The sequence below is a fragment of the Tursiops truncatus genome, chromosome 20, assembly GCF_011762595.2.
Source record: "Tursiops truncatus isolate mTurTru1 chromosome 20, mTurTru1.mat.Y, whole genome shotgun sequence".
Lineage (NCBI taxonomy): Eukaryota > Metazoa > Chordata > Mammalia > Artiodactyla > Delphinidae > Tursiops > Tursiops truncatus.
The window spans coordinates 932,347-955,239 of NC_047053.1; the positions used below are offsets into that span (position 1 = coordinate 932,347).

At 56.0% G+C, this 22,893-nt stretch overlaps 1 protein-coding gene across 12 annotated transcripts in view; it reads right to left on the reverse strand.

The window, feature by feature from the left end:
• TOM1L2 (target of myb1 like 2 membrane trafficking protein) overlaps positions 1-22,893 on the reverse strand; it is an 84,359-nt gene that overhangs the window by 28,901 nt on the left and 32,565 nt on the right. For 11 of the 12 annotated variants that reach the window (XR_012328360.1, XM_073797048.1, XM_073797044.1 and 8 more), the window contains exons 2-4: positions 11,879-11,963; positions 6,174-6,252; positions 2,400-2,549 (exon numbers count right to left, since the gene is read on the reverse strand). Coding sequence is in view for 11 of the 12 variants with exons in the window: in XM_073797048.1 (XP_073653149.1) it covers positions 2,400-2,549; positions 6,174-6,252; positions 11,879-11,963 (314 nt within the window). In the remaining variant the exon portion in view is untranslated. The remainder of the gene's footprint in view (positions 1-2,399; positions 2,550-6,173; positions 6,253-11,878; positions 11,964-22,893) is intronic. The other variant, XM_073797052.1, reaches the window with a different exon arrangement.

The window sequence follows — 22,893 nt, forward strand, 5'->3', positions numbered from 1 at the left end:
CAGCATTTGTCAAGTCAGAGCGAACACGGCCTCACCGATGCGAAGATTCCTGCTGCAGGGACAGGGGAGCATGGCCACGCAGGCGGCCAGCGGACTGAGGTGACGGTGACAGCGCAGGAGCCCCTCTAGACAGCTGGCCCCGCTGAGAATCACGACCCTGCCTCAGGGGCTGTGGCCTCGGGAGGTCTGCTTCCCCACAAGAAGCCAGGGAGCGGCAGGGCGGTTGCTGTCAGAGCAGAAGGCCTGTCCTGGGAGCTGTGGGTCAGCATCACAGCGCCCGCTCACTGTCCTACGCCCTGCCCCGCCCACCCGTGCCCACGTGTCAGGGGTTGGAAGGCCCAGAGGGAGTTCCGATCTCCTTTCCCCTGGGTCGCACACCAAAGAAAGGACTAAAACCTTATGCAAACATGAGCCATTTGCTCCAGACCCCTCAAGCCTCTCACTGCTGTGGTCTCTCCCGCTGCGGAGCACAGGCTCCGGACACACAGGCTCCGGATGCGCAGGCCCAGCGGCCATGGCTCATGGGCCCAGCCGCTCCGCGGCATGTGGGATCCTCCCAGACCGGGGCACGAACCCACGTGCCCTGCATCAGCAGGCGGACTCTTAACTGCTGCGCCACCAGGGAAGCACTCGACAAAGTTTTAAATCATCCAATTTCAGATCAATAAACAATTGCTGATTTAAACAATGGGTTCCGTTCCCTGGACAAAAGGAAGCTGCTGTGCCGTCCTGCTCGTGCTCCTGGGGTTCTCACTCACAGGGACAGGGTTTCGGGAGCTGCCCATCCACAGAATCTACTGCAAGCCCGGCCACTGGCTCCCTGACACCTCCTGAGAACACAGCCCCCCCCGGCTCCCCCTGCCCCTCCCACCCCCCACCATCAGCTCCCCTCTTCAGTGGAAAGAAAGAGAATTTTTAGACACTACTCTGGGGGGAGTGTGGGAGGCAGGGATGAGGTTCCTCCACCAGAACCACGTCCTTTCTGTTCTGGAACAACCCCAGGAAGAGGCTGAGGGTGGTGTAGAGCGGGGGGATGTCCCACAAAGGGGACGTCACGGGAGGCCCGCCCTCTGGACAGGCCCCCTCCTCCCGGGCCACCGGGAGCCCTGTCCCTTCCAGAAGGGCCTGCTGCATCTGGCACGCTGTCCTCCTGAAGGGCAGGGTCCCTTGAGCACACGAGCCCGAGGGGGTGTCTTTCCGTGCGGCCCAGGGAGGTGGGGTGGCAGGAGGGCAGCCAGAGGACACGGCTGCCTGGCTGAATGGAGGGATTAGGGGTGGAGGGGAGCGGGGAGGGACGGGCATCCTGACTTCACAGCGGACCAGACGGTGGCAAACGTGCACTGGAAACGCCAGCTCTGTGGGCCACCCTGGGACCACGATGCCTGGGATCGGCGTTCTAGGAAGGTGTCAGAGGGACGGTGGGTGGGGAGCGAGGGGGCCGTGCAAAGAGAGACTTTCTGAAGTCTCCCGTGCCTGTGGGGACACAGGTGCTGGAGACTTCAGAAAAGCTGCAGCCCTCGCCCTCCCAGGGGACCATCAGACCTTAACTTCTCATTTTAAAAGCATATTCAACATGGAAATAACATCACCTTCTTTCCAAGACGGGTTTAAAAAGGCCAACGGGATGCAAAACCTCTGTGCACCCGTCAGACGGGCTATGAGGAAGACGATGGCGAGGACGTGGGACACTAGGACACCTGCTGCAGGCGGGGTGGGGGGGGGGCCGCTGGCGGGGGCGCCGCGTGGGAGCAGCCTGGAGGCAGCTCCTCCAGCCCCAGCCGAGCCTTCGGAGGAGGTGGCCCTGGCCGACACCCGGACGGCACCCTCCCGAGAACCGCCCAGCTAAGCTGTCCCCGAAGCCCTGGCCCACAGAAATCAGGAGGCAATAAACGTCTGTTGCTCTAAGCTGCTAAGTCTGGGCTAATTTGTTACCGGACAATGAATAACGAACACGTCCCAAAGTGTCACCTGTGCTCTCGATGCTCCAGGCCTTTGCACACACTGCTCTCTACCTGCCATACCCCTTGCACTCTGACCTTTCCACCCAGCTTGTCACCCCTCAGGGTTCAACAGAATTGTCACGTCCTCAGTGAATCCTGAACACCACCCCCACGACCCCAGAGTTGGCCCCGCCCTGTGGCACGTGGACCCGGCACGTGGCTCCGTTAGGCTCCAGGCCTGTCCCCCACAGGCAGCCGAGGGCCAGGCACCCGGACACAGCCAGCAACGGCCAGGAGAGCCACCGCTGAGGGTGTCATCTCAGCGGGATGAGGGTAAAAAACAAGTGTTTCTCAACCAATATTTAAACCCAGAAGCACCCATCCTTTCCTCCAAATGATGGGGAAGTGTGAGGACTTGCTGCTGGGAGGCCCCGCCTTCCTCTCTCCCCGCCGACCCACCTGGATGAGAGCCAGCACCTTGTCCTGCACGATGGTTGGGGGGTTGCTCTTGGGAGAGATGATTTTGACCAGGACGCCGTCGATGAAATCCCGGTTGGCCACGAGGACGTGGAAGCGGTGGCCACAGTTCTTCACGCACGTCTCCAGCACCTGATGCGGGCGGGATGGAAACAGAGGTCACCCCGAGGGGCCAAGGAAACGCGGCCCCCTCTCCCCACTGCCGACCATCCTGCCGATGGGCTCCTCCAGAGGCAAACCCTTCTGCAGGACACAGGTGGCCCCTTGCTGGCTGGGGTCTCTGGGCCTGCACAGCAGTCGGGCGGCACCGGATCCGCACGAGAAGGGTACTGGGGTCTCAGCGGGGTCAAAACGACCAAGCATCCCTGGAAACGAGCCTCTGGGCTGGTGGCAACAGCCGGTGGATGCGGGCCCTCCCGGGCGGAGCCCACTGGAGCAGCCTGCGCTGCTGGTGAGTTACTGGACCTGGTCGTGAAGAGGCGAATGCCCCACACGGCCGCACAACCCTGCTTCCACAACTGAGACCGGCCGTGACCCGGGTCTCTCACCCCCATATGCGGTTTGTGGCCTTGGCCACATTCGAATCAACTCTGCCCCTCCTTCCTCGTCCGGAAAAGTAAGTTACACAGGCCTCGGCCACTAGAAGAGCACAGCGCTTGTGGGCTCTGAGCAATGGCCAGCGCGGGCTTGAATCTCAGGTCCACTTTCAGGGCCAGTCTGTCTGAGCTCGGCTTCCCTGCCTGCAAAGTGGGCGCGAGTGCCCTGCTGCAGGACTGCAGTTAGGGTGAGCGTGTCTGAAGTGCAGACCTGCCTGGCGGGCCAGTGCAGGAGGATGTGTCACAGGGTTACTGTCCTGGGCCCCCACCGCACGAGCGAGGGGCCTTGAGCTCACAGCACCCACTGGAGGGTCCCTCCAGCCTCGCAGGCAGCTCTCCGGACCCCTTCGCTCTCTGGAAACCCCCTGACCCGGACGATGACCCGGCCCCTCCCACGCCGGCACCCAGGCCACAGCTGGCTGGTGGGGACTGCCTCCACGGAAGGACGTCACCAGCATCAGGGGACACTGCTGGCCGCCTTGCTTGTCCTCATTCGCCTAAACTAACTGACCACTGGTGACCCCAGGCAGCCACTCCCCGGGGCTAGGGTCGGACAACGGGGCTTTCCCTGGACAAAGCTTGGTCATGGAGAAAGTTCCTAACACTGATGTTAGGAATGTGACTGCATGGCTGACCCAGGGGAGACCCTTTCATGTTGTATGTCATTTCACTCCATCCTCACAACTCATTCACCCTTTTTAAGTGGAGGCTGTTATCCCCTTTTTTTCCCAGAGTTAAAAGGCTTAGAAGGTGAAGAAAGTGGTGTAGGTACAAATTGCTGGTCAGGCCAGAAGCAGGACAGGATCCCCTGCAGCCTCCTCTGAGCCTCCGCCCGCCCTGAGGCACAGGGCCACCCTCCTCCAAGATCAGTGAGTGCCTCAGACGACAGGCAACCACTGCCACGCTCTCGTTCCCTCATTCGGTCCTTAAAATGCCCTGGACAGAGGCGGTGGGGCCGCCCGGCAGAGCAGGAGCTGTGGAAGTGCTCCCGGCTGGCAAGCCCACTGCAGGCTGCTCTACCAAAAAGGCAAATCTGTCGCTGTGGGTTGTTGGTCCTGAAACACGGTGGGAACTTTCCTGAATGCAGCTAAGGCCCGCGGAGTAGGCAAACAGCGCCTCCAAGCAGTCAGAGCCGCACTGATGACTGAGCAGGAAGCCCCAGACCTCTGACCAACTCCTATTTGGGGTACATCCTGACAACCTTGGTGGGGGCAGATATGAAGTTAAAAGGCCCTCAGGAAGCAGGAGGACTGTGATGGACGAACAGGGTTAGTTCAAGGACAAGACAGAGAAGCCACGAGAGCAGACGTGAGCCCAGGCAGTGTGTGCCAGGCTGGGCCTCCAGCGGACGAAAGATGGGTCTGCACCTTTCACAAATCTCCCAAAGGCATTACGGGATTTGCAGCAAAGGCCTGACCACATCAAAATAAATAAATACTTAGGAATAAATCTAACCAAGGAGGTGAAGGATCTGTGCCCTGAAAATTACAAGACATTGGTAAGAGAAAGTAAAGACACAAGTAAATGGAAAGGTATCCCATGTTCTCGGATCAGAAGAATTAATACTGTTAAAATGTCCACAGTACCCAAAGCCATCTACAGATTTCACAGAAACAAAAAAACAATCCTAAAATTCATATGGAACCATAAACGACCCTGAACAGCCAAAACAATCCTGAGAAAGAAGACCACAGTGGGAGACATCACACTTCCTGATTTCAAACTATATTATAAAGCTATAGTAAGCAAAACAGTGTGGTATTAGCATAAAAATAGACACACAGACCAATGGAACAGACCTGAGAGCCCAGAAATAAACCCTCACATATACTGTCAACTAACATTTGACAAGGGAGCCAAGAATACTCAACGGGGAAAGGACAGTCTCTTCAATAAATGATGTTGGGAAAACTAGATATTCACATGCAGAAGAATGAAACTGGACCTCTAACTTACACCAGTCACAAAAATTAATTTGAAACGGTCTAAAGACTTAAATGTAAGACTTAAGGAAACACTAAATGGTGGCCCTCATGCTCTACTACAGGAAGGAAGGAATGGCAGGGCCCACGGTGGAGAGATCTCCATCCCAGGCAGCTACCACGATGCTGGGCATGGAGTGGGAGGTGTTTAGATGCCAGGAAAATGGCCTGCGTGCTAAGAGTTCGTGAGTTTTGCCTGTCCCTGGTGATTTCTGTTTCTGAAAACAGTTCATTTTGGGCATCACTGTGGGTTTAGTGAAAGCTGCAGTTGAAATTCTGAGGAAAAAACAAAAGGTTTCAACTCCCTGTTTCTCAACTGGTCTTTTTCTCATTATTCAAACGCCAATTCCCTGGCAGAGAACTCTAATAAGTCTTGGGTTTTCACTTGGGCAAGAAATCCAAACAGTTTCTCTGCTTTAAAAGGAACATGTTATGGCTGTTTTGGATAAACAACCCACTACTCAACCCTACAGGGAGGTCCACATGCTGACCTGTTACAGTTTCTATTAGAGCAACATGTTGTGGCCTGGTTTTTGCCACATTTGAAAAAATGTTAGCTTTCAAGACAGAAATAATACCTGAAATTGTCCCTTTTAATTTTCTGACATCTGAAAGACGGGCAAAAACCTGGTCTGTTCCTTCCTGAAAGGAGTCACTTGCTGACTTTCCCTAGAACCTCTGCGGCGATGTTCAGTTTTTATCCCATGATCCAGTTGGCACCTCACTAGCTGTGAAGTCTGGGCAAACTTCTGGGCCTCTCCGAGCCTCAGTTTCTGCATCCGTAAAAGCGGACGATGAAACCCATTTAGGAAGGTTTCTGGAAGCATTTGAGTTAACATCTGAAGAGCTAGCCTAGTCTCGGGCAGGTGCTCGGTGGAAGTTGGCACTTTTACAAGGAGGAAGCTGACCCCTAGAGAAGCAGCTGGCCTCAGTGCCTCACAGCAGGCTGCTGGCCCCCGGGGACCCACGCCCAGGCCTGTGGCTTCTCTGCTCTGGGCTTCTGCACCGGACAACACTGCCCGTGCCGCGTACCTGCTGGCTCACCCGTCTCAAAGGGTGGACACACTGGGGCGGCAGCAGGAGGCACAGCTACCCCTAGCAGCGCTCACTCCAGGCTGTCCCCCAGCTGCGGCTCCCGGACGTTCTCCCGCCCTGGGGGAGGGCAGGGGGGCACTCACCGTCAGCGCCAGCATCACCTCTCGGTAGTTCCGGTTCCCGTTGAGCCGCTTCTTCAGGGCTCGAATGGCATCCTTTGGCCTGGAGAATAGACATATGCAGATCCTGCCAATCCCACCGGAGCCCCAGCCTACAGAGTCAGGGCCACTCGTGCCAACTAGCATGTACACGAGGTTACTTGCTACCGCCCGTTTGTAAATGTGAAAGACTGGAAACAAACGAAATGTCTATCAATGTGAATCAGGTTGAATTAAATTGTGCTTATCCATACAACGGAGTACTATGCAGCTGCACAGAAGAATAAACACTCTTAACGCACCAAAAATACAGACTAGCGTCATCTGCAGAGCAGGGCAGAGGGGACGCAGCCATGTGAGCTACAAAAGGACAAGGAATGCCCAGCGCACACACCTCTGCCAGGAGGGGACCTTGGAGGGAGTCGGCCCTGGGGAGGGCGCCAGGGCCGAGGAGGAGGGGCTGTTCCCCAGGTCGCAGGCTGCAGCCCTCTTGAATTCCACATCACGTGCAAGTATGATTTACCCAGAACAATAACCAGCCTGCCACTGGTGGGTTCACTGAAGGGACCCCGCCAGAGAAACACAGGCGAGAACGGCCAGGTCCCTGTGCAGAGCTGGATGTCCAGGTTCCAGGCTCTGTGGAACTCCTTTTTCCCTGAGAAAACAGAAGTCTGCTCAAAACCCTGGGAGTTGTGTGTTTTGGTACCAGATCTGACCCGGCTTCCCGGGGGCCCTGTAGGCAGAGCTGCAGGGTCCTCCAGCTGACAACAGCTCTGTCATATGCCAACTGTCTGCTCTCAGTACACACTCCTGCTGAAACCACAGCCACGCTGGGAGGCGGGTCTCCAGCCAGCCCCTGAGGGCATCTACCTGGCGCAGTGCCCGTGTCTAAGGGTCCCCCGGTGCCCATGGCCCGCTCTGGGGAACCCCGCCCTCTGCTATCACAAGTGGGCTCCTGCCGCCCACCCATCAGCAGGCCAGCATAATCTGGGTCTTTCCTAAAGTGAAGGTTCATAAATCGGGGCCTCCTATTCCGACAGTTTGGAAATACAATCTATTTACCAGGACTTCCCTGGTGGTGCAGTGGTTAAGAATCCGCCTGCCAATGCAGGGGACACGGGTTCGAGCCCTGGTCTGGGAAGATCCCACATGCTGCAGAGCAACGAAGCCCATGCACCACAGCTACTGAGCCTGCACTCTAGAGTCGGCGAGCCACAACTACTGAGCCTGCGCGCCTAGAGCCCGTGCTTCACAACAAGAGAAGCCACCGCAATGAGAAGCCCATGCACCGCAAAGGAGAGTAGCCCCTCCCGCCGTGACTAGAGAAAGCCTGCGCCCAGAAACAAAGACAAAAAAAAAAATACTCTCAAGAAGTGTGTGAGGGAGCTGGGGAAGGAGAGGGGAGCAGCTCTGCCAATCAGCCCAATTTCAACAGAAACACACAGAAGCAAGGCGAGGCTTCTAGAAGGAATAAACAGACCCGAGTCACCTGAAGCATGGCTTCCCCGCGGAACTTCTCGGCTCCCTGGGGAGGGGTCCCTGCCAGGTGTGTTTGCAGTGTGGCTGCAGTTCCCAAACAGGGGTGCTGATTTCTGCAAACATGGGGCTCGACAGGCTCTCGGCTTTGAGGACTTGGTGGCCTGGGGCTGATGAAGGTCAGCAGCCGCCGGCCAGGAGCGGGGGCTGATTTCCTGTCTCAAAGGCCCCGCCGGGCACGCTCTCATCCCTCCTCTTGAACTTCCACGGGGCACTACATGGGAAGAGCCTCCCAGGGCTCTGCTCACTTGTGACTCATGGAGCTCCTGGGTTGGGGGGGCACGCGGTGGCGGGAAATCAGAGAGGCGGCGGCTCCCGGGTTAGAGAGAAAGTGAAAATCCACCGAAAATCCACGGGGGAAGTGCTGCTTGAGAGGCACTGGGGACACCAAAGCAAGTACTTCTCCCTCTCCCCGGGGAAGCAGCCTCGGAGACAGAATCAAAGTCCTGTCAGAGGAACCGCACAGCAGCCCATCAGACGCAGAGCAGGAAACTGGGAGAGGGGAGTGGGGTGCTGGAGCCCAGCAGAGCAGGAAAGGGCCCCAAGCAGGGGGAGAGGTCGGGGCTGCGGGAGCTGGACCCCAGACCCAGAAGAGACCTTCTCTCTGGTCATCCTGAGCCCACCTTGTCCTTCGGCTCCAGAACTGCCACCTCTGAGCTGCTTCCCACTTACCCCGCGGGGGGGCGATGCCCCGCCCCGCCCACCCTGGACACCTCCTCTCCTCCTGGCCGCCCCCTCCCAGCTGTTCCCTTGCTCCATTGCATTTATCCGGGGCTACTCCAGTTTAGAGGCTGGGGCACAAAGAGTCCATGAGCTGGGGACGGTCCAAGATGGTCACGGAAACGACCAGGTCAGGGGATGCTCACCAGAGCCGCATGTCAGAATTGCCTGAAGGGCATTTACTAAATCCACACGCCTGCTGCATCTAACTTGGCGGGTCTGGGGGAGGCCTGGTAAACAGGGCCTAAAACATCCCGGGGAGGTCATCTAGCCAGGGCACTCCTGCCTAGTGACCAAGGGTCCAGGGCACGAGGGACAGCCACACAAGGCCCCAGGCTGGAGGTGACCCCAGCCTGGGCGTTAGGGCAAGCCCAGGGAGGGGCCTGCAGGACAGCTCACCAAATCGGTGCCCAGCAGGACCGTCTCCCAGAGGTGAGCTCCGAATAAATAAAGGAAGCACAGACAGAGCTCCCATGCTAGAGCCTGAGCCCCTCAACATTAAAATGGTCTGGCCCTGCCCTGTCGGGCTGGAGGGTGCTGCCTGAGCTGGTGTGGGCCGGGGCTTCGCATGGGCCGGGCACAGGGCGCGGCAGTGAAGCCACGAGCGGCCACTGCTGGGGCCCACTTTATACCTGAGCGAACCGAGACGGGAGGGGAACCCACCCAGGGTCACCCAGGCCCCTGGTCCCTCTCTCCTGCCCTGCCATCCACCCACCTTGCCCGCTGACCCCTGGGCGGCTGCTGGACCCCACCTGGATGCCCCTCCCCAGGCGCCTGGCACTGGCCTCCCTCGTGGAGCCCATGTCGCCCTGGGTCACGACCCCCTTCGTCCTCAGGCCCTGAGTCCCCAGGGACCTTATCCACTTACTCTCTTACCTCACGAATGTGTCCAGGTGGTGGAGATGTGGCCGTAAGGAAGACAGATGCCTGCCTCAGGGAGCTCGGGGCCCAGGGCTTTGGGGGCGAGACAGACACTCCCTCCCACACACATCAGAACACACGAGTTTTAGCTGTGGCGAGCCCAAGTACAATACGGGCTGTGAGGGGATCACACAACGGGGGCTTATCCGCGGGGCGTTGGGACAGCGAGAGGGCAGGCTTCCCCTCATTCAGGAAGAGGCCGACAGCAGGGGCCAGGACCCTCCCTCGACAAGGCAGGGGGAGGGGCTGCGCTCCAGCCCCCATGGGACGAGGACGCTCCGTTCAGACACGTGTGCACGTTCCGCGCTTCCTGGGGACCCGCAAGCTGGGCATGAGAGTGGGAGGTTCACGGAACCAAAAGACCAGCGGGGCCAGAGAGACGTCAGGAAGGCCCGTGGGTGACGGAGGAGCTCGGTGTGGCAGACGGAGGGGTGGGCGACATGGGCAAAGGGAGCTAGAGTGCCCGCGGCCTGAGCCCCCTTCCGGCCTCTGGTCCAGATGCCCATCCCACCCCCCCGCACTTCCCACTTCCTCCCCTCTGCACCCACGGCCTCGGCCACCCGTCCAGCAACCGCCTCGGCCTCCAGAGGCCGCGCCCCACCCGTGGGCTCAATAAACCTGGACAGGCCGGGGGCGGGGTGGGCAGGAAGGAGGCCAGGGGCTGCGGGGTTAAAATGCCTTCTCCTCAACACATCCCGTCTCCTGCCAGGACCAAGCTGGTCGCCTGGAGCTCCCCTCCCAGAGGGCTCCCAACCTGTTGCCCCTAGGGCGGCCAAGCCCTCCACCCCTCCCGCCAGCGCCGCCTCGGAAGGGCTTGAACCTTAGCTGAACCTCCAACCCGGCCTGCTGGGCCTCGGGATGCAGCTGCCCCGAACCTCGGATTATCTATCCTGTCTCTCCTCTCAGGCCCACGGCACAAATTCCACCGGCTCCGCCTTCAGAAATGCTCAGACTCTCATGGCTTCTCACCCCCTCTACTGCCACCCGAGTCAAAGCTGCCATCGCTTCACACCAGGGTGATTGTGACAGCCCCAGCCTAGCCGTCCTGGGCATGGCAGCCAGTGTGGTCCCTAAAATGAACCTCAGGGACTTCCCTGGTGGTCCGGTGGCTAAGACTCCATGCTCCCAAAGCAGGGGACCCGGGTTCAATCCCTGGTCAGGGAACTAGATCCTGCATGCCACAACTAAGAGTCCACATGCTGCAGCTAAAGATCCCAAGTGCTGCAATTAAGACCTGGTGGAGCCAGATAAATTTAAACACAAAAAAAACTATAAAAAAAAATAAAATGGGGACTTCCCCAGTGGTCCAGGGATAAAGAATCCGCCTTACAATGCAAGAGACGTGGGTTCGATCCCTGGTCAGAGAGCTAAGATCCCACATGCCGCGGAGCAACTAAGCCCGCATGCCACAAACTACAGAGCCCACACCACAACTACAGGAGAGAAAACCCACGCGCCACAACTAGAGAGAAGCCCGCGCGCCACAAGGAAAGATCCCGCATGCCTCAATTGAGACTTGATGCAGCCAAAAATAAATTAAATAAATAAATCATAAATAAATCTTAAAAAATAAATAAATAAGATGAACCTCAGACCAAGTGGAAGACAGGGTCCCTGCCTGGATCCCGGCCCCCCGGCCCCAGTGCTGTCCCTCAGACGCAACAGAGCCCCTCTGTCCTGGGACCGTGCGCTGGGAAGCCCTTCCCTGGCCTGGTGCTCACACCTCCGCCCCTCGAGCCACCTGGGCCAGGCCCTCCTGGGTGACTTGTTCACAAGCACTCACCCCCAGCTCTTCCTCCCCAGCCATGTCACCAGCTGACCTGGGTGTGTGGTAACTGTCCTGCTCGTGGCGCAGGGGAGGGACTCCGTCTGTCCCGTCCCTGCTGTGCCCTCAGTACTCACTCTGGGACCCGGCACGAGGTGGTCACTCAGGACATGTTTGTTGAATGAAGGCAGGGCCAACCGTCAGAGGCTGGTCCCCAGCCTCCACGTGGCAAGGCCAGTAAGGACAGCGCCAAGGCCAGGGCCACCCAGGTCTGGAGAGGGTTTAAGAGGGCGTGGCTACCGTAAATTCCATTTTTACAGTGTGGACAGAGGGCCACATACCGACTAATTTGGAAGCAGTACACATGGAATGTACCTGTGATGCAGAAGAGGACGTAAATACAGCAGCAAGAACAGACCCGGCGGCGCAGGGGTGGGGGGGCCTGGGCCTCACAAGTCTTCCCCGCGCCCCGCCTTCCACTACCCCACAGACCCCGGGGCCTCTCCCTCCTGGGACTCCAGCCAGTCCCCAGGGCTGCGGAAGGCGGGAGGAGGTGGGGATCGTGCTGCAGGGGACCCCGAAGCCAAGCAACGTCATTCCCCTTGTGATTAAGAGGCGGTCACTGCTCTGACTGCGGGCGGGGGGAGGACGGTGAGGAAAACCACTTGTCAGACGTCAGGGCAGCGGGCTGCACACAGACCGACTCGAGCGGCCCGCCGCCCGCCTGCCCTGGGTGGGGGACACGCACCCTTCCTCCGTCTCATTGATGATGTCGCAGATCTCCATGTTCAGCGTCCAGTCCTCGCTCTGCAGGGAGCCGTCTGTAGCCTTTTCTGCAAATTCAGAAAGAAAACTGGCTTACACTTCTCCTGGAATAAGGACCCCGGCGGCGAAGAGGAGGGACCCGGACCCACCCCACTCTCCCACCAGGCAGATGGGCTGAGCCGACAGCACCTCTGGGTGCTGCTCCCACGAGAATACCTGGGAGGGGGGCCGGGGGCTGACTCCTAAGCCTGCCCTTCATTCACCAAACTCCCATGAGCCAGAACTAGAACTCTCAGAAGAGAACGCAGGGGAAAGGCTTCGTGACATCGGATGTGGCAATGCTTCTACTCATGGAGGTAACGACAAAAGCACAGGCAACGGAAGAAAACATAGATAAACCGGACCGCACAAAAATTTAAAACTTTCTGTGCATTAAAAGACACAACCAACGGAGTAAAAACGGAGCAACCTACGGAATGTTAGAAAATATTTGCAAATCTGAGAAGGAGTTAGTATCCTTTAGAATAAATAAAGAAGACCTGAACAGACATTTCTCCAAAAAAGATATACAAATGGCCAATAAGTCCATGAAAAAAAAAGTGTTAAAAATCACTAGTCATTAGGGAAATGCAAATCAAAACAACGAGATACCACCTCACACCCACTAGGACGGCTGCTATCAAAAAAAACAGAAAATAGGGACTCCCCTGGTGGTCCAGTGGCTAAGACTCTGCGCTCCCAATGCAGGGGCCCCAGGTTCGATCCCTGGTGGGGGAACTAGATCCCACATGCGTGACACAACTAAGAAGCCTGCATGCCGCAACTAAAAGACCCCTTGTGCCACAATGAAGATCCAGTTACATAAAACAGCCATAAATAAAATATATATTAAAAAAAACAGAAAATAACAAGTGCTGGAGAGGATGTGGAGAAACGGCTTGTGCACTGTTGGTGGGAATGGAAAATGATATAGCCCTTATAAAAAATACGGCAGGGGGCTTCCCTGGTGGCGCAGTGGTTGAGAGTCCACCTGTCGATGCAGGGGACATGGGTTCATGCCCCGGTCCGGGAAGATCCCACATGCCGCGGAGCGGCTGGGCCCATGAGCCATGGCCACTGAGCCTGCGCGTCCGGAGCCTGTGCTCTGCAGCGGGAGAGGCCACAACAGTGAGAGGCCCGCGTACTGCAAAAAAAAAAGAAAAAAAAATATGGCAGGTCCTCAAATTATCAAAAAGAGAACTACCATATGATCCAGAAATTCCACTTTTGGGTACACACCCAAAAAGAGTTTCAAAAGAGTTGAAAGTAGGATCTCAAAGAGGTATTTTCACATTCATGTTCACAGCAGCATTATTCACAATAGCCAGGAAGCAACCCAGGTGTCTAGACACAGATGATGGATAAACAAAATGTGGCAGGTTCACACAATGGAATATTATTCAGCCTTAAAAGGGAAGGAAATTCTGACACCTGCTCCAACATGAATAGAACCTCAAGGATATTATGCTGAGTGAAACAAGCCAGATACAAAAAGATAAATACTGTGTGATTCCACTTATTTGAGCATCCTAAAGTAGTCAAATTCATAGAGAGAAAGTAGAATGGTGGGTGCCAGAGGCTGGGGGAAGGACAGAGGCTGGGGAAGGAGGTGGTGAGCTGCTGCTGAATGCGGATGGAGCTTCAGTTTTGCAAGACAAGAAAGGTCTAGAGAGCGGTTGCACGACAATGTGAAGTATTTAACACTTAAAAATGGTGAAGATGGCCAATTTTGTTATGTGTATTTTAACACAATTAAAAATTAAAAAACAAAAATCCCCCTAAGGTAGGCATGATTCTCTCCCACATTTAGAAAGAAGGAAGTGAGGATCAGAGGTTGGGTCCTTGGCCGGGATCACATAGCTGAGTTGGTGGCACTGACATCCGGTCTCAGGTCTGTCTGTCTCTAACGCCTAGGCATTTGCTGATATGGCCTCAGCAGTTAGCACAGGCGAGTTTGGACCCAACGTTGGGATCTTAGCTGAATTCCAAGCCTGCCCCATCCTAACTGCACAATTCTCGAGAGGGAGACCATCACCCCCCTTTCAACAAAAGCTTCAAACAACCCGCACTTCCACTGACGCTCCATAAAAACCCCGCGACCTCTGTACGTGTTGGAAGTGGCCTTGTTTTACCGGAGGCAGCTGCGGAGAAGGGACGCTTGCTTTGTACACAACACCCTGGAACTCACACGCCCAAACGAAGGCTGTCCTTACAAGCGGTGAGCACACACTCCAAACAGCTACTGCTACTGCTCCAAACATCTGTGCAACAGCCTTCAGTCTGCATGGAAAAAGCCTCACTGCTTTAATTTTTACCGAAAAGGCTATATCCCCCAAATTTTCACCCCCTTTATTCGTCACCCTGGGCACCCAGACTCCCTACCCGCGAATGAGCAAACCTGCCCCCAAGCGGTGAGAGTCACCCCTGATGAGCCCATGTGTGCGGTGGGCTGGGCGGGGGGCGGGGGTCTCAACCACCAGAGCCCACGGTGCCACTTGGCAGGAGCATTTGATCGGGGGAGAGCAGGGGCAGGCGCGCAGGAGGAATGGCCAAAGCACTGTCCAGTCTAGAGAAGGGAAGACCGAGGGCAGAGGCTGCTCGAGGTGAGGGCAGAACGAGGCAGCGTCGGGACGACCCTTGCCCCCACACCCCACCCCCCACCCCACACCCCACACCCCCGCTCGCCCAGCCACTCGGCTCTCTGAAGGGCCCTCCCCTTCAAGGTGTCCACGCCCAGAGGAGGGGACTCCCCCCAGGGGCCACACAGCAGGGGTGTCTGCGACCACAAACCCAGTGGCCTCCTAATAAAGCCGTCCTGCCTGCGACCCTACGGAGCCAGTGAAGGGACAGGCCAGCTGGCCAAAGGGCCGCCCTCCGCCGGTGGTCTGGCCAGTCACAGCACGGGCCACGGCACAGACTCGGGAAGAGAGAGCGGCAGTGGCACCGTGGCGGGGCCACGGGGACACTGTCTTGGAGGCTTAACAGAGGAAACGTTCAATCAATGAACCTCACATCCAAGTTAGGGGTAGCAGCAGAGTCCATGAACCTCCCCCTCCCCCGGCACCGGGAAGGGGGTCAAAGGCATGAGAACCCATCCTCGGGGTCAGCGCTTTCTATCCAATTACCGGCGTTCTGAGTTTTCAAGCTAAAAGATAGATACTCCTTTTGATTATAAAGAACCAACCCCCAAAGAATGCTGCTTTCTTTTCATTTTGCTGGATATGCCACAGAAATGCAGCTGTGGGTATTTGGCTCAGCTGAGACAGATGAAGGAGGTACGGCTGACAAAGGAGCTCAAATCAGTTCTCGTTTTCCTCTCCTCATAAAAGAATTCCCCCAGCAACAGAACTGAGTTGGATCTGATTGCCCTGCAACTGTGGCCACTCCCACGGGCTCCCTCCCTCCGTCCTGTCCCCAGGCCAGAGGACGCAAAGTTCAGGCTCATTTCTTTTATCACGTAAATTGTCAAAACAGAAGATAAATCCTGGTGCAACAGCAGAAACACAATGCTCCAGGGGACAAGGGCCAAGTCATTCCCGCCAGCTAGCCCTTGGGATGGAGAAAGATCAAAGCACCAGTGACCCGGGCTGCAAAGGGCTGACCTTTTAGAGGTCCCCGGTGATATGCTAATGACCAGGGGCTGAGCAGGCCTGAGCAGGGCAGGGCTGGACAGGGCTGTGAAGGGCAGGGCTGTGAAGGGGCAGACACAGCTCCCATTAAACCTTCAGCGTAAAAGAGTATGTCATCCTGATGCTGTTGCCATGGCATTTTCTCCATTCAGAAAAGGCTGCCTCCTGCCTGGTGCGGGCTGGGGGCCAGGGCGCCTTGAAGGTCGACCCTGGGACTTCCCTAGCGGTCCAGTGGTTAAGGCTCCGCGCTTCCACTGCAGGGGGGATGGGTTTGATACCTGGTCGGGGGCCGCTCGACCCTGCCAGCCATGACAGTGCCCTCTCCCAGCCGGGCTTTTCTCCAGCAGCCCACCCCTCACCCCTCCCACGCAGGGGGAAATCCCAGGCGGTCCTGCTGGGAGGAGCCTCGAGACCCAGTGGCTTGGTTTCTTGGCTGCGGACGTCCACACTCTGCTGTGAAATGGAGCAACTTCAGAAACAGCCAGCCCCAGAAGGCGGAAGAGGCTGGATTAGCATTTTTGCATTCAGCAACATCTTTCTGGTGAGAATGGAGGAAAAAACAGCCAAATTTTCTACTTCCCCAACAATCAAGAGTGTGAGAAGGAGCCCAGAGGTGCCGGCGCAAAGAAACAGCGTTCCGGCTTGCTTCGTGCCCGGTGTGGAGAACGGAGGAAAGGGGGTCCGGATGGGCAAGAAGCTCATCTGATGATACGCACCAATGACGGAAGCAGCCATCTGGATTCCGCATTGCTACATGCTAGTGGGGCAGGTGGGCACAGACCAGCCAGGGGGAAAGAAAAATCAACCCCAACACTGTACTCAGAGCCATGGTGGCCGCTTGCTCCAGATTCCTAACCTGCTCTGTGAATGTTAATTGCAGCTGGCCCTCTTCCACTGGAGAGCCTCGCCCCTGCTTTATGGGATGTCCTTTTCTACGCCAGCAGGCCCCACTCCTCCTTCACCCTTCTTAAAAGGCAGATAAAGTACATCTGAACAGCCCGCAGACTACAGAGGCAGCTTCCTCTGGAACTTTAAGGCAAAATAAAACCCCGTGGTCCCCATGCCATGTACTTGAGATTAGCAGCCTGAGAAGTGCCCTGCACCGTCCTTGACCTGCGGGCAGGGAGAGGGAGACGGCCAGTCGTGACCCAGTCCAGCCACAGCACTGGGGCCCCGATCCCTGGGCCCTAGTGCCACGGGGCCATGGGGAAGTGAGTGGCAACCCCGCCCCTGCCCACCAACTGTGACAGACCACGGCAAGCCCCTGTAAGCAGGGCACATAGGACAAGACAAGCCAGGAAGAACCAGCCAGAGCTGGTGTGAAGTCCTCAGGGACTGGGTAAGCCCCTCTCCCCCACCCCGCAGCTGGAGAGGGCCGGGGGGGCGGTGATGGAGAACTTGCTTCCAACCTTGGCTGCAGGTGAGACACCCCTGCCTGGGTCCCGCCCTGTGCCTTCCCACCAGAACCTGTGGGCACGAGGCAGGGACAGACAGACGTGTTCCAACAGCGCCAGGGGGCTGGGGGTCCCACCCCGGGGAAGGAACGGGACACAGCCCTCCAGCTAACAGCCACTGAGGGCTGGGCATGGGGAAACAGCAGGAGGCAAGACAGACCGAGTCCCTGCCCTGCAGCTCGAGGACCCTGGCTCCAGTCCTGGCTCTGCCATATTAACCCTGAGCTCCTGGACTCTGCTTCCCTTTTCTTCTCTGGTTCCTTCTCTAGGTGTTGTTTCCCGCCAAATGAGGCAACAGGTCTCAGTGATCTCTGATCCCCCCAGTCCCCTACCCCACTCTGACAGTACATTGGCCTATGATTTCTTTTCTTCTTTTTTTGGTGATTTTTAAAATAATATTTATTTATTTATTGATTTGGCTGTGCCGGGTCTTAGTTGCGGCACGTGGGATCTTTAGTTGCGGCACGCGGACTCTTAGTTGCGGCATGTGGAATCTAGTTCCCCGACCAGGGATTGAACCCGCGCCCCCTGCATTGGGAGCTCAGTGTCTTAACTACTGGACCACCAGGGAAGTCCCCATGATTTTTTTTGTGGGGGGGGTAAAATATACACAACATAAAATTGACCACCTTAACCATTTCTAAACGCGCAGCTCAGTGGCATTCCGTGCATGCGTGTTGTGTGCAACCGCGATCGCCATCATCTCCAGAAATCATTCATCTTCCCAAGCTGAAACTCTGTCTCCATGAAACCCTCACTCCCATCCCCCTCCCCCAGCTGCTGGCACCCACCCTTCTGCTTTCTGTCTTTAGGAAGTGACCCCTCTAAGTACCTCACATAAGTGGATTCATACAATATTTGTCCTTTTTGTGACTGGCTTACTTCACGGAGCATAATTTTCTCAAGATTCATCCATGTTGGAGCAAGTGTCAGGATTTTCTTCTTTTCTAAGGCTGAATAATACTTCATTGCGCGTAGAGACCACACTTTGTTTATTCATCTGTATGGGCTGTTTCCACCTTTTGGCTACAGTGAATGATGCTGCTATGAACATTGGTGTGCAAATACTGGTTTGAGTCCCTGCCTTCCGTTCTTTTGGGTGTATACCTAGAAGTGGGATTGGTGGTCATACGGTGATTCTATGTTTAACTTTTTGAGGAACTGCCAGACTGTTTCCCCCAGCGGCTGCACCATTTTATGCTCCCAGCAGCAGTGCACAAGGGTTCCAATTTCTCCACACCCTCGTCTCCTTGTTATCTTGTATCTCATCACAGTCTTGATTTGCATTTCCTAATGACTTAGTGATGTTGAGCACCTTTTCACATGCTTATTGACCAACTGTATATCTTCTTTGGGTAAATGTCTATTCAAGTCCATTTTTAAATTGGGTAGTTTGGTTTTTTGTTGTTGAGTTGTAGAAGTTATTTAATTTTTATTTATTTATTCATTTTTGGCTGTGTTGGGTCTTCGTTGCTGTGTGCGGGCTTTCTCTAGTTGTGGTGAGCGGGGCCTGCTCTTTGTTGAGGAGCACGGGCTCTAGGCACGCGGGCTCCAGTAGTTGTGGCACACACGCTCAGTAGTTGTGGCACACAGGCTCTAGAGCACAGGCTCAGTAGTTGTGGCACATGGGCTTAGTTGCTCCGTGGCATGTGGGACCTTCCCGGACCAGGACTCGAACCCGTCCGCGTCCCCTGCACTGGCAGGCAGATTCTTAACCACTGCGCCACCAGGGAAGTCCCTAGAAGTTATTTATATATTCTGGAAATTAATCCTTTATCAGATACATGCTTTGCAAATATTTTCTCCCGTTTTGTGGGCTGTGTTTTCCTCTTTTGATAATGTCCTTTCATGCACAAAAGTTTCCAATTTTGATTAAGTCTGATTTATCTATTTTTTTCTTTTGGTGTCAAATCCAAGAAATCATTGCTAAATCCAGTGTCATGAAGCTATCCCCGTTTTCTCCTAAAACGTTTATAGTTTTAGCTCTTATGTTTAGGTCTTTGCCCTATTTTGAGTTAAGTTTTCTATATGGTATAAGGTATGGGTCCCACTTCATTCTCTTACATGGGGATATCCAGTTTTCCCAGCACCATCTGTTGGAAAGACTGTCTTTTTCCCACTAAACGGTCTTGGTACCCATGTCAAAAATCAGTCGAGCATATATGGGAAGATTTACTTCCAGGCTCTCTACTCTATCCCATTGGTGTGCATCTGTCCTTATGCCAGTGCCACGCTGTTCTGGTTACTGTAAATTCTGAATCAGGGAAGCTGAGTCCTCTAACTTTGTGCTTCTTTTTCAAGGTTGTTTTGGCTATTTGGAGTCCCCGAGGTTCCATCTGAATTTTCGGATGGAGTTTTTTATTTCTGCAAAAATGCTGGTGGGCTTTCGATGCGGGTTTCATTGAATCTGCAGATCACTTCGGGTAGTATTGTCATCTTAAAAGTACTAAGTCTTCAACCCATGAATATGGGTTGTCTTTCCATGTATTTATCTTCTTTCCTTCCTTTCAGCAATGTTTTGTAGTTTTCAGTGTATAAGTCTCTTACCTCCTTGGTTAATTCCTAGGGATTCTATTCTTTTTCATGCTATTATAAATGAAATTGTTTTCTCAATTTCCTTTTCAGATTGTTCAGTGTTAGTGTATAGAAATACAGCTGATTCTTGAGTGTTGATTTTTTTATCCTGAAGCTTTGCTGAATCTATTAATTCGAACACGTTTTTTTTTTTTCATGAAATCTTTAGGTTTTCTACATACAAGGTTATGTCATCTGTGAACAGAGATAATTTTACTTCTTTCTTTCCCATTTGGATGTCCTTTATTTCTTTTCTGCTGTAATTGCTCCAGCAAGGACTCCCAGTACCATGTTGAATAGAAGTGGTGAAAGTTAGCATTCCTGGGCTTACATAGAACTTCACCAAACCCAATCATCACTGTGAGAGCAAATGAAGGGAAGAGGAGACCCATCGGAGCTGAGCCCTCATTTCAGGAAAAGGTAGGTTACCTGCCCGAGTGTGAAAGCGGGAGCCACATCCGGGTCCAGAGGACTCCGCCAGCCAAGGGGCCTTGTATCTGCGTCCCGCCCCCAGGAGGTTACTTGGACTTCTCCGGCCTGGAAAGCCTTCGCCCCCGCCAGCCTGCCCATGTCTAGTGTTGCCGCCACGTCCTCCTCCGAGCCTCCTTAGATACCATCCCTAGGGATGCTTCTGACAGGCGCCAGCACCTGACGGTACAGTCCATGCAAGGGCCAAGTTCTCAAGGCCGTTCCAACTCTGTTCTGGGAGGTTCTCCCAATGTGACGGCCGTAACAAACCGTGGGGGTACCTGGCTTCCCGTCTAAACCTGCAGCTGCACGAAGGTAGCACGTCTCCGCATCCGCGGCAGGGCCTGGCCTGGCCTGTGATGCCAAGCAGTGATGACCGCACACCCTCTGCGGCCCTGGGCGCTGGGCCCTGGGTGGCCTGGGGAGATCAGCGCTGGGCGCCAGCTGTCCCCAGGGTCTCCCTCTGGGCTCAGAAGCAGGAGAAACAGGCGTGACTGTGGAGTCTGAGCAGGGAGTTGGAACCCACGCTTTGGTGGCTTCAAACTTCAGCCAATTACTGTGTGACCCCCGGAACGCAACCTCTTTAAGGCTTTCCGTCATCTCTAAGATGCAATAATCACAGCGGGTTTTCTCACGTGGCAGCTGTGAAATGAACTAAGCACGAAACAGGAAGCACTGCAGAGCCCATGACTCAGTGGCCTCCCCCCGCCCCGCCCCCGTGCCATGGCCCCCCACACCCTTCCCTCGCATTCCCATGTCACCACTGCCACCTACAGGTAAACAGCCGCCCACCAGCCACCCCGGCCGCTTGATGCCCAGGAGCCTGCAGATACCCAGCTTCCTGATTTCTGGGTTTCTGCGCCACAGGGGCTCCCCTTCCGGAAGGAAGCGCCCAACGGCCCGGCCCACCTGCGAGGCAGAGGCACCGTTTCCTCAGGGATCCAAACGCTGAAGCTCCCAGGTCTCAGAGCCCAGCCGGTAAGATTGCCTACGAGTCACTCACGACACACGTCACATCTCCCGACTCTGGACATGGGCCCTGGGCAGGCTGCCCGTGCCCCGCCGGCCATGTCTCACCCTCAGCTGCCACCTCTGACCTCGCGTCGTCAAGGCGCCGGTGCGCACTCCTCTCGCACAGCAGGAGCGCAAGGGGAGGGAATCCGGTGTCCAGCGAGCACACCTTCTGTTGGGCCGGGCTCTTCACAGACTCGTCTTATGTACCCCAGACCCGCCCCCATGGAGGGCAGCCCGTCTCAGAGGGGAAGACAGTGAGGCCGAGGGGTGATCAGCCCGATGGCGACAGCGCACCGCCTGCAGGGAGCAGCGACCAAGGTCACCCTGGCGCACGCAGCCTGGGACCCCGACACCCACAGACAAGGCTGGGGCCTCGAGAGCAGCCAGGGCCCCAGTCCCCGGCCACAGCCTGCCCTCCTGATTTCCCAGGTGGAGCTGAGAAGGCCTGGGCCGAGAAGTGAACAGGCAGCAGGGGTGAGGGATCAGTGCAATCGGCTGCCAGGTCAACTCTCTCCTTGTTCTTCCTTTTTTCGTTAATAAACTTTTAATATTGGAATAATTTCAGATTTCCTGAGAAGTCGCAGAGATTGTGTAAGGGTCCCTATGTGCCCTTCTCCCAGTTTCTGCTAATGTTAACATCTTACAGAACCGCTGCTCACGTGTCAAAACTGAAAAATTAACATCGGCAGAGAACTACTAACTAAACTCCAGGCTTTATTCGGATTTCTCCGTTTTTCCACTAAAATGCCCTTTTTGTCCAGGATCCAATCCAGAATACCACACTGCATTTAGTCTTCTCTTTTTAATCTCCTATTTTCTTTAAAGACTGACAAATTCACAAAATCACTAACTTACTCTCCCACCTGGAGAGCTCGGTTCCAAGGGGCAGCTCTGTCCGAGCCCCAACTCCACGACGGCCTAATTAGGACACCACACGCTCCCCTCCCGCAACAAAGAGGCCCTTCAGGCCAGCCCGCAGCAGAGAGGAGACGCCTGTCAGCCTCACAGGCCCCAGGCTGCTGACCCAAGTTCTTTTTAACTGGGACCCCCCCCTTGGGGGTCCCCAGCTTAGGTGCACGTGGGTGTGTCCTCTAGAGGCAGAGACACGGGGCACCCGATGGAGCATTTCCCGAGTAGGTACAGGCGGGTGCGGGACGGGGGCTGGGGGCGCCGACTTAGGGCCGGGTGGGCAGCTGGGGGCGCAGGGCTCTGCAGGAGCCGGGCCAGGCCGCGAGCGCGGGGCCGCCGGCGTCTCCGGCTGTTATCCGACAGCCAGGCCGCTGGGCCGGTTGACGGGAAGAGAAAGGTCCGGTGGGGGGCTGGTGCTCAGGTCAGAGCTGCAGGAAATCGAGCTGACCTGCGGCTCTGGGGCTGCTGGCCTCGCCCATGCGCACCCCCAGGGCAGAGGCGAGGGCAAGGGGCCGAGCCACGGAAGGCTTCCCAGTTCAAGCCCAAACTGCCTGAGGGGCCTCCGCGCCAGGGCACTGGCAGGCACAGTACAGAAGCAGGCAGGAGGCACGCACACCGTGACCCAGCGAGTGCAGGGGAGCGCCATGCGGAGGGAGGCCCACAGAGGCCCCGCCCCCCCTCACCCCCGGGCCTGCAGGAGGAGGGGCCGCGGCTGGGAACAGCCCCCTGTCCTCTGAGAGGCAGGCTTCCTGCAAGAGCAGCGACAGCGTGTGGTGGAGACAGATCACGGTGACCCCGAGGGCCCAAGCCGGAGCACACAGCCAGCTGACTGCTCGGGGAAGAGGGAGCGAGCACGGGGCCCAGGCCGGCCCTGGGCATCTGACCGTGGCCACATTCCTCCAGCTCTCTCA